Here is an 11,107-nt window from a genome sequence, read left to right on the forward strand (position 1 = left end):
TCGAATTCTGTATCCACAGGAATCCCACAGTTCAGGTTGGGATTCTCCCTTGCTGCTGTTAGAGCATGTTTGGCAACAGACTGGCCATCCCAGCCGTCAGACCAGGCTTCCCAGGTTTTTAAGGCATCAAAAGCTTTCTAGAATTTTGTAGCAATATGTATCCAGCATCTAAAGTGCTTTTTAGGACAGCACTCTTCTTAAAGGACAGTTTTCATGGCAGAAGAGCAAATGAGAGCAGTAGTTTCGCATCCCTGGCTGCCTCTGATTTTCAGACCTAGACAAGAGAGGGTGCCCCTGTTTTTAACAAACAGGACAATATCATCAGCTGATCAGCATGCCTTGCTTTCACTCAGTTTAGTCACTTGTAGCCTCTAATTTGGGAAAGAAAAATACTTTCTGGAACAGTGTGCTAGAAAGGTTGCTAACTCCTGTCTGTAGTAATCATGGCAAGGAAACCAAATGCCCTCTGCCATACTGCGTCCGGCTCTGGAGCCCTCAGCACAGGAAAGACATGGACCTGCTGGAGCGGGTCCAGAGGAGGGCCACGAAGATGATCAGGGGGATAGAACGTCTCTCCTATGAAGAAAGGCTGAGAGTTGGGGTTGTTCAACCTGGAGAAGAGAAGGCTTCGGGGAGACTTTATTGCAGCCTTTCAGTACTTAAAGGGGGCTTCCAAGAAAGATGGGGACAGACTTTTAAGCAGGGCCTGTTGCGACAGGACAAGGGGGAATGGTTTTAAACTAAGAGAGGGTAGATTTAGGCTAGATATAAGGAAGAAATTTTTTACAATGAGGGTGGTGAAACACTGGACCAGGTTGCCCAGAGAGGTGGTAGATGCCCCATCCCTGGAAACATTCAAGGTCAGGTTGGATGGGACTCTGAGCAACCTCATCTAATTGAAGATGTCCCTGCCCACAGCAGGGGGGTTGGACTAGATGACCTTTAAAGGTCCCTTCCAACCCAAACTATTCTATGATTCTATGACAGACAGCTATCTTCTCTGTACGGTGCTTCGCAAGGAGAAATGGCTGTGCAGTCCAGTTCTAAACTCTTAAGAGATTTCTCATTTCTTCTAGGTTTTACTCTCTGCCTGCCGCATGTTGAGTATCTATAAAATACCAGTTTTCTCTTAAGTGATATTTTAATTTTTTGTTGGAGATAGGATATCTGTAAGCTTACCAGAAAGGCTTGCTTCATATTTTAATGCAGTTTTACTCTCTTTTTTAATATCTCAACCTTCTACTGGTTTACAGTAGTGAAATACTTTTTTTTTAAAGGTCTTGTGTTTTTTATGAGCCCCTGTCCAGTGTGATTTCCCAAATGCAGTCCAGATTGGGTAAAATGTAAGCATATTTCTGAGGTATAGTTTTTTTAATAGTAAACCACACATCAGATTAACTAGATAAAAAATAATCCCAAATCAAAACTCACAGCAGGGATTTCCCTCATTAAGCTCAGGTAGACACTGGAGCATGACAAAGAATATATCTGAAAGATGAGGAGAAAAGGGAAGTCTCCTCAGCCAGTGTGGGAAAGATGGCAAGAAAAATTACATGGAGAAGAGTGAAATGTCGCTAAGTTTCATTTTCTTGATGGAGTAACCCTAAAGCAAAGTGTAGGCAGAAGTTGTTTTTATGACTAAATCCCAGCTAGATACCCCAAAAATACTAAAACCCACCGAGTGGGGAAATGAACAGAGAGACGTGTGCAGATTAATTAGATCGAAAAAATGTTTTGACAGCATAAGTGAACATATGGAAAGAATTGAGAGAACTCGATCCAGTTCCCCATGTGTAAATGATGCCTTAGCCATAGCTCATAAAGCAAATACAGATGCAAAAAAAAAAAAAAGAAAACCACCCTTTCCTATCCCCTCCCCCCTGTAAACCCCAATCCATTGCCAGATGGCAAATAAAAGTTTGAACTCAATGACTAAACGCAAGGAAAGCTGTATGTTCAGCGTGAATGTGAAAAGAAATCAGCTGAATAAATCTGAGTTTTGCACATTAAAGGAAGTGGTGCAGTTCAACTAAATACTGTGTCAAGTACACAGCCAAGTGTCAGGATATCCTGTGCGGATGCAACTTCTCTGTTTTACCCTCCCCTGTCCAAATGACTCCTCCCGCTTTCTGTCCAGCTCATTCCTTTTGTTGTGCAAGTTAGTGTAGAAGCACACACGTGCCCTGCCTGCCCCAAAGGTTTTACCACCTAAAATTGAAGGTAAAAGCGTTGGGACAGATACTGCAAGCAGAGGGTGAGAAGGGAGCCAGAGAAGCAAAATAACTTGTTTCGGGTTGTGCAGAAGAACAGCGCTTCCAGGCTTAGTGTACCCAGTCACCAGCAGCGATGAGTATGGAGAGGGCTGATTTAGCTTATAGCTATAGTGCAGTCCCTTGCATCGGGATCTGATGTAGGAATCTGCTCTCTTGAGTGCCAGGTGAGCTTGCTTTCTGTTCAACAGAGCTGCCTGTCAGCATAACGTTCCTAAGCCTAAAAAGTGGGTTAAATCAATATATTTTCATGTGGTTTGTATGGACAAACCTTCTTAGTCTATTGTAACAGCGATGTTGTGTGTGGTTAACAAATTTATTCCACCTCAGAAGGGGGTGAGGGAAATGTACTGTCTATCCCAGTTGGTGGTGTAGTCAGGGAGCCTCCCCTTTGGTAACGAAGCTGCCAGCCGTGGCATCGCCACCCACAGTGTGGGACCAGCAAGGAGGCAGAGTGGGCCCCAGGTTGTGGAAACCAGCCTGGTGGGCAGGCTGGGCAGACCTCTGTGCTGCTGTGATTGCATCTTATCAGTATCTGTGCTAGCCGTATTAAGGCTATCTTGGATCTCCATACACAGACATTGTAAAATGGACATACACTTCATGAATAATCTATACAAGCTCATGTCAGGGTAAGTGCGGCTAAACCATGCCCCAGCTCTGGTGCAGACTGCTTAGATGTTGCCCACAGACTGTTGATTCATGGCACCCAGTGTCAGCAATCTGTGAAACTGAAACAGGAGCTAAACACTTGGGCTCTTCCCATTGCCCGGGTAAGCCGAAACCCCTGCTAAGCTGTCAAGTTTGCATCCAAGCAGCTTTGGGCACTAAGAGGTGCCAGCAACGGAGCCCTCACAAAGCAAACTGCTTAATTATTTGATAGTCAGAGGCAACTCGGGGGAGTGCAGAGTCAAATCAACAACAAACCAACCTATATTTAGTACCAGTGTGGCTGGAGCTTAGACCCAAACATAGTTTCCAGCTGATAGATGATGTGGCAATCAGAGCTGACCCTCATCCCATTCTAAATTTGGTCTGCGGAATAAGTAATTAATATCATCGCTAGCACAACAAGCCACCCTTTACAGCAGCTGCATTGCCACTGCTGCTCCTCTTATGTCTTTGTCTGTCAGCTGGCCAGCCTGGCTGAAGCACAAGCTCTGTGCGACACTGAGTTACGGTGGCCACAGTCTGTCTGACACTCAGTGTAGTCACTGAAGCAGAGTAGAAGTAGGTGCTCTGGAGGCAGAAGTGGTACCGTGGCCTTATCTGCACTTGTCTCTACTGTTACATGATCTCTTTTCCATTTGTTCTTGTCTCTGATCCTAAGGAGTGAAAACCATGCTCCTACAGTACAGGACAGGTCAAGTGGTACGTTCTTTAATGAGGCATGGAGGGCTGCAGGAGGACTGAGAGCTCTGTGTACCACCTACAATACAAAATTAGGGACAAACCTAGAGTTTACAAATTGTGTGTACGAGCCAGACCAAACCTGGGGGAAAACAATGGCGCAGCCTATTTCAGAGAGAGGTAGCTGAAACTTAAAAGACTAAATTACATGTCCCAGAGAACTTGGGGAATCTGTTGCAAACTTTCTGGATCCTGATTCAGTGCTTGAACCAGAAAACTACCCTGTTGCAGTACTGAGGATCCGTCCAAGGCCCTGTCAACTGAAGTTGGATGGTTTAGGGGTAGAATAATGTTGGGCTCCTTCTCAACTACCTGCCTGATTTCCCTCCACCACAGTAACGGTCTTTAATAAACAAATACGTAAAATATTCCTCTAAGATGTGCCAGTGCTGTTATCTAAGGTATGGATAGTGAGATTCAAAAGGCCAGTGACTTTTCCTGGAAGACAGACTTGAACTCAAGTGCTGAGCTGGTGTCCCACTCACTGGACCTCCATCCTTCCGCCCTCCTCTTCCTCCTTCTCTGTAGTCTCACTTACAGACACAGACAGACAGAAACACACTCTCTCTCTCTCAGGTTTGATAGAAATACAGAAATCTGTGTTGGAACAGAGCAAAAGGAAAATACAAGCTTGTGTGAAATTTTCCACCTTTTCACTAAATGAATGAAAGCCAAATTTTCACACTTTGGTCTTAGGTGTGAAATTTTTGCCCAGCTCTAATATTTATCCATAATGTGTTTTAAAACTTGGCTTGCTCCATTCAGAATACCACAGAGAATTGAGTTACAGATTTTGGGCTTTGTGCATGCTGCCAAGATCTGCCCCTATAACTCAAACAAATTTAGGGGGGGAAAAAACCCACTAGAAAAATATTGTATATGGTCCATCACATGCTTTCTTCATGCAGTCATATACCACTAAAAAGTAATGTTCTGCTAGGGCTCTTTTACACAAATACATTCATGTAAATCCTCTAGGCATAGATAAGATGAATTTTGCGTCTTCAGGCTATTGAGTAAGCAATCCCTAAATAAAAGCCTATAAGAAAATAGCAGCCTTGCTTACAATTCTTAGAAAAGTTTAAAAGTGTTTCTTGAATATCAGCATTTCAAGAAATCTATTTATTCCCCTCAAATCCAAATATATCTCAACTGGACTTCTTAAAATGATGTTAGTTAGCATCTGTTAGTCTCAGCTTATGTGTGTGGAATAGCAATGAGTGAGAGAGAGGTTCTTCACTGTTGAAGAACAGTAAAAATTATTACATGTAATATTATTTACGGTATTTGTTATGAGGACTTAGAAGTGTAAAGAAAGTCAGTCTGTTAGTTTGAAGGTACTTACACCTGCTGAATTCTGCAAATCAGAACAAATCTGGTAGGGAAGAGTGTTCTTGCCTTTCAGTCTGTTGTGAATGGGGCAACTTTAAAATTATTTTCCCTGATGCTGGATCTGTGACAGTAGAGCTGTACAAAACCACCAGAGTCGAGACTGACCTGAGTGGGAGTCTGGGTAATGTCTTCAGGATAATGAAGGCGGAATTCGCGTGTCCAGGCTCTGTATGGTTTAGAAGTTGAGACTGACCTTCCATGCATACACTCGTGTCATTCTCAGGAATATGTGAAGAAGCACGTTTGCTGGTACAGATATTTCTCACTGTGTTTGGCTATAAGAATGGCAGCATTTGATCACTTGGCTTGTATTGCCACAATAAAAATGAATAAAATTTCCTACTTTTGCATAAGTACTAAGATGAGGTGAATTAACAACTTCAGTTTGGGAAGAAGAAGAAAAGCCATGCATCTCATTCCAGCTTGTTCTGAGATTCCTGAATTAGTTATGTTATAATTTATGATCCAAACCAGAGTTATTTTTCATCCTTCCCATTATACGTAGGCCAGTCATTTTTGGTGCAACAGAACCATGGCTAGTTCACTGGACAAGCCATAAACCAGCAATATTCACAGAGAAAACTTGCTTAATTTGAATTTGAGTACACCTCTTGGTTTTCATATTGTCTAAGGATCCTTCCTCCGAGTAGCTGGCACACTGTTGCTGTAACTGGAGCATGGTATATCCACACAATTTGGTGAGCTTTGCTGTATGCTTTTGTATGTGCAGGCCAAACGCTTTCAGCCACTGACATTGTACAGTAAAACTTTAGATGATATGTCGTTGTTTTCACTGTTAAGTTAATAACTACGCAAGGTAAAAGTCCAGAGATTTCTTGGGATTATCAAAATGAGTAAGTGGGGAGAACACAGCTGGGAAATTGCATTTGTGCCTGAATGCCTCATCCATTTAATTTTGGATACAATTTTTAAAGTACCTAAATAAAGCAAAAGCCCAAATTTTTAAGGGGACTGATGTTCCCAGCTCATTAATTTCAATGGGATTTAGTTACTTGACTTCCTTACCTAAAGGCTGGAGTCCCTATATCTGATTTCGCATTTGATGTATGCTTCTAAGAGCCTAGATTCCATTAATTTTTAGTAATATTCAGACACATAAGTCCTTGAGTCACTACTGAAAATCAGAATTGGGGATTATTCACAAGTGGGCTAATCTTCCTTGGCTCCCTCTGTAGTCCCAAGGGAGATGGGCTCGTCTTGTGGGATGAGCAGGATCATGCTGGGCGCTGAGACAGCCCTTGCAGGAGCCCACTGACTAGGGAATGGGAGAAGTCCGGTCTTCCAGTCTGGAGCGTCCCTGTGCGCACCTCCTGTGGGCTCCTGATGCCAGGCTGCCATGCTTTTCCTGGTGCCTCCTGGCCTGACAGAGTAGCTTGCTGCTCTGCGTCTGTCACACAGTGTTAAAAACATTTTCCTTTCCATTATTAAAGGGACAAAGGTTGAAATTTCCAGCTTTTACATGCTGTGTCAAAATAGGGTTTCCCTAGGATACAGGGTTTTCCCTGGGTTCCAAATAGGGTTTCCCTGGGAGATCTACTGCCTGTTGAGGCTTCCCTGGTGTCTTAAACTTATCCCCTGCCCCAGATCATGCTGAAGAGCAGAATTCAGCCACCAGTACCGCATGAGTTTGAATGACTACTGACCTTCCCAGCTGCATCGCCCTTCCAGCAGCAAAATGGCACCTTGTTCTAAATCTTGGTGGGCCTTGGAGAATTTGGTTCCCTGGGCCTGTGTTCCTTCTGTCCCGGGCAGGGTAACCCCGTTTGACTAACTCTCTCCATGGTAAGCAGAGTGTTTACTGGCTTGTATCTGTCTCAGCTTTGACACTCTAACAAAAGGTTAAAAATTATGAATGCATCCCTTTATTTCTGCTCCACAGTGCCTCTCTTTTTTCTGTGTAAACCCTTCACTTGCCTCTTGCCCAGCCTTTAGAAATGATGATCAAATGCGAACTTTCAGGGTTTATTTATAGCATAGCCTTTATGGAAAGAGAGAAAAGAAATTATTAAAAAGCAATTTTACAAAATATTTTGTTTTAAGAGAGAATTCATTGTGTTTAAATCACTGTATTCATTGTACTGTCTAGACTGGCAAACGAAGATAGAGCGTCATTCAAATTAAGACTGTGAAATTCTTGGTGGCTGGAATTATGGATTTGGATGTCAACCCTCAAACAAACTATTTCTGAACAGCAGTATTATCACTTTGCTATATTTAAGGCTTTGTTGGAGACAGAACAGTGCACAAGGTTGATCTGATTCAGTAATGCGATTCTAATGTTCCTTTGTTTCCGATTTCATTATAAATTCATATTTTCAATGTTCTGTTCCTCTTTGTCCCCAGAAAATTGTTGAAAAGACTCTCCTCTGGGAGTAAAGTTTTTGTTCAAACTAACAATGACCAAACTGACTTTAAAAAACAAAAAAACACACAACCGAAATGCAAATTAGGAGAGGGAATTCATTTAGGATATTTTGAGCGACCTAGAATGAGTGAGTTGTTGAAAATTGCTGGCTGTGTATTTTTTTAACATGTTATTCCACATTACTGTGGTAGTTGCTGTGAGACCTTAATGCTGTGGATTCTCAAAGACCTGTGTATTTTCAGTAGATTTAAAAATACAAAAGTATTTTACCTGATAAACTGGAAAGACTTCCATCTTCCTCCTTAGCCAAACGTGGATAGATGGGTGAACCAGCAGACGATAAGCAGCAGCCAGGCCCCGTTCCCTAGTTTAGATCAGGGCCTGAAGGACTAGTTTTCCTTTAGGGACGTCTCTAGCCTGTCCTGCTGCCAGCCCCATCATAGAATCATAGAATTACAGAATCATAGAATCATTTAGGTTGGAAAAGACCCTTAAGATCATCGAGTCCAACCATAAACTCGGAGCAGCGGCTCCCTCCCCCGCTGCCCGTCAGAGGATGGGGCCTCTGTGCCAGGGGTTTCAGGTTTGGGGGGACCTCACAGGGAGCGTTAGGAGGCTTTCATCAGCCCTGTGGAGACTCGGCTTCACCCTTTGATGACCACCGCTGCGAAGTGCTTGTTCTGAAGGCTGGAGTGTGGCAGGTGCCCCGTGTGGTGTTGGGCCCCAGCAGGGTGGCGGAGGCACAGGAGGGGAGCGAGGGGACGGGAGGGAGGGAGCCCAAGCCGGGGCCGGGGCTGCAGCGGCCGGTGGGACAGCCATGCTGACCAAGGCTGCCCTCACACCTTCCACGCCTGGTGGAGTCGGTGCTGGTGTCTGATCTCTCTTGAACCAGCCTGAGGAGACCGGTAGTTAGACGAGTAACAGTGTAAAAATAAAACCTGTCTGAAGATGTGTTTATCTCAGAAGGCTGGCTTATTTCCCAAAGAAGCAGTAATGCATTTTTCAGCACTGGAAGTCGTTAAGAGGCCCCAGAGTAAAGCAGAACATGAGTGTGTAGAATACTTACGGCAGAAGCCGAGCACGTCCTGGGAACGGCGCTGTCTGTGTCCTGTTCTCTTAACGCTGCCCAGAACGGGGCAGCAGCAGGCAGACCCTGTGTCTGCACGGAGGGGGTGGGTGGCAAAGTTTAGCCCTCCCTTTCATCTTTGTTACACCTGAGAAAAAAGTGGATTTGTCTGACACATTTTGACGCTTTAGATGTCTTGGGTTTATTTTCGTGCAGTATCTCCAAGGCAATTCAAAAAGAGATGTAAAGCAGGGAGCAGGGAGCAGAAAACAAGGCAGCTCTTTCCATTAGTGAGAGTGCTTCGAGGGGCTTTGTCTCTGCCTCACGTTTTCTGTAAGACACGAAAAGCAGTATTGATTGTAACAGAGGGAATTGTCTTTTACTTTGAGGGGTTTTTTTCTGTGTGTTCATTCATTTTTTTGGGTAGCCTCTATATCCAGCTGGCCATGTAAGGGAATTGTAAACAGGAACAATGCTTGAGCAAGTATCACCTATTAAAGAACAGGGAATAAATGCCCGTTTCTCTTACTGGGAAAGATACCAACCTTTCCATGCCAGTATTTTAATCTGGCTGGTGTGTGGAGTCTCTGTGCCAGCAGGCTCACATGTCCCAGAGAAAAGAACACGCTATCTCACTGGAAGTGTTATTTCAAGGGTGTTTCTTGGGGAATCAAAGTCCAATCAACTTCTGCACGTATAGGCATATGAGTGTACAGAAACACTCCCTGCTATTTTATCAGAAGCACTAACAGAGTAAATCCTGACTGCACCATCACTGGCAGTGCTTTTTGCTTTGGTAGAGCCACAATTTCATCCAGTATTAACCACCTGAAGTTGACAAATGTAGAAAGCAGGTGTTCCACATTCTACTAGCACATTTGGACCGGCAGTATAAAAGGACGTGTTGATGCTGAAGGATGAAGCAAACACGCCCAGAACATGCCAGGTAATACTGCAGGTCCAGCCAGCCAGGCAGGGCTGGGGACCGCCTGCTGCTCTGGCACACGGGTGGCCTCCCAGGCACTTTGTGCCTAGCTGAGCAAACACTGTTGTGCATGGGAGAAGGAGTACCTGCTGGCTTCACGGGCAGCCCACTTACATCCCAGCATTTAGGTCACGATCATTATTTCTTTAACACGGGGGAAGTGGGAAACCAGAAGATGTAAGGTCTGCCAGTCATCTTACTTATCCTCAGAGCCTCCCTGCCTGTCCTGGCCGGTGAAACTGTGCTTACATTCCTCATCTACGTTGTAAAGTTCTGGGAGATTCTCAGCTGTAAAATGCTAGATTAGTGGGAAGCAAAGATTTTACTACAGCAGACATTACAGACTATAAAATCATCCAACCCTTTTAAAAATCTAGCCATAGTATTTGACTAGATGGCTTCCAGCGGCAGCACAGGCTGACTGTTCTCCAGGAGTCATTCTGATACTCTCACAGTGCTATGCATTAGGCACTAACATTAAAACAGGTTTAGGGTCCTGTTTAGAAACTATGAACACTGATAGAGATTTAGCCAGACACTGATTCTTGAATCCTGATCTTTTATGTTTAACACTGTTCCATCTGAAAGCTATTGCTTTAATGGTCCTTGTGAAATAACTTCCCCTGAAAATAGCCTGTGTGCCTGCTGCCTCCACCCTTGCCTGAGAGCTTTATCCTCTATTAACATCGGTGATTAGTGTCTCATTCCAGTGGGATTGCTCAGGAGGATCCACAGAAAATCAGAATCTCACAGAGATCAGGAAAGGAACCAAATTATCCGGTCCTTTCCCTTCCACAGGGGACTCTGTCCCAGAGACTCCTTGTGCAGGGGATTCTGCGAGATCCCTTCGTCTGACCGTTTTGGCCAGAAGCAGAGTAGGATCAACCCCCTTTATACCGGAATGTGAGGGCAGCTGTGGGCTCCATAACAGAAATTTGCAAGTTACCTTTAGCTTCTGGAGCGCACTCGAGTCCTCCCTTGCTGCAGGGAATCGATACTTTAAGAATATGATTAAGGGATCTTATGTAATGTATCATTTTATTTGAGAAATCTCCCCTCCGGGGATGCAGTGTTTAACATTTCCTTTGGTTAGTGTAAACAATAAAAGATAAGTCTGTTCTGCCTCGGACTCCCGGTAAGAAAGAGGAACAGATTTTGGTTTACTGAGGGGTCTGCAGTACTTTGTTCTCATGACTACTATATAATGGGATTGAACATATTTTATGCCATCTGGCCTGTTCAGCCGAAACAAAATACATCAGTAATGTTCCGATTGGTTTTGAAACATCTTGTTCTTGTCAAAAAGTATTTTAAATCAAAACAGGCTTTTCCAGTTTCTGTTTGTCTTTTACTAGGAGGCCATGGCGAAAATGGGGAAAATTGGGAGAGTCGTGCAGCCTAACCATGAGCATAAAAGGTAATCCTGACTTTTGTGTGTTCATCCGTGAGAATTCACTGAAGATGAAAATTGAGGTCCGTCTCTTTATAGCTCTGCGTGAATGCAGTAGTATTTCTCACCCAGATTGTTTAAGCATTAGGTGGGCATCCAACTCTTTAACCTGGCTGAAGGCAGCCATTTGCTGCCAGTGGGGTGTGAG

At 44.0% G+C, this 11,107-nt stretch overlaps 1 protein-coding gene across 1 annotated transcript in view; it reads left to right on the forward strand.

Annotated features, from left to right (window-relative positions):
* LOC104080282 (FGGY carbohydrate kinase domain-containing protein-like) overlaps positions 1-10,930 on the forward strand; it is a gene marked incomplete at its 5' end in the record, with an annotated part of 46,604 nt that extends 35,674 nt beyond the window's left edge. Inside the window, one exon of the mRNA XM_009582620.1 lies at positions 10,865-10,930. Coding sequence (XP_009580915.1) covers positions 10,865-10,930 — 66 coding nt within the window. The remainder of the gene's footprint in view (positions 1-10,864) is intronic.
* Between the last annotated feature and the right edge of the window lie 177 nt (positions 10,931-11,107).

Source organism: Fulmarus glacialis, unplaced genomic scaffold, assembly GCF_000690835.1.
Source record: "Fulmarus glacialis isolate BGI_N327 unplaced genomic scaffold, ASM69083v1 scaffold41587, whole genome shotgun sequence".
NCBI lineage: Eukaryota > Metazoa > Chordata > Aves > Procellariiformes > Procellariidae > Fulmarus > Fulmarus glacialis.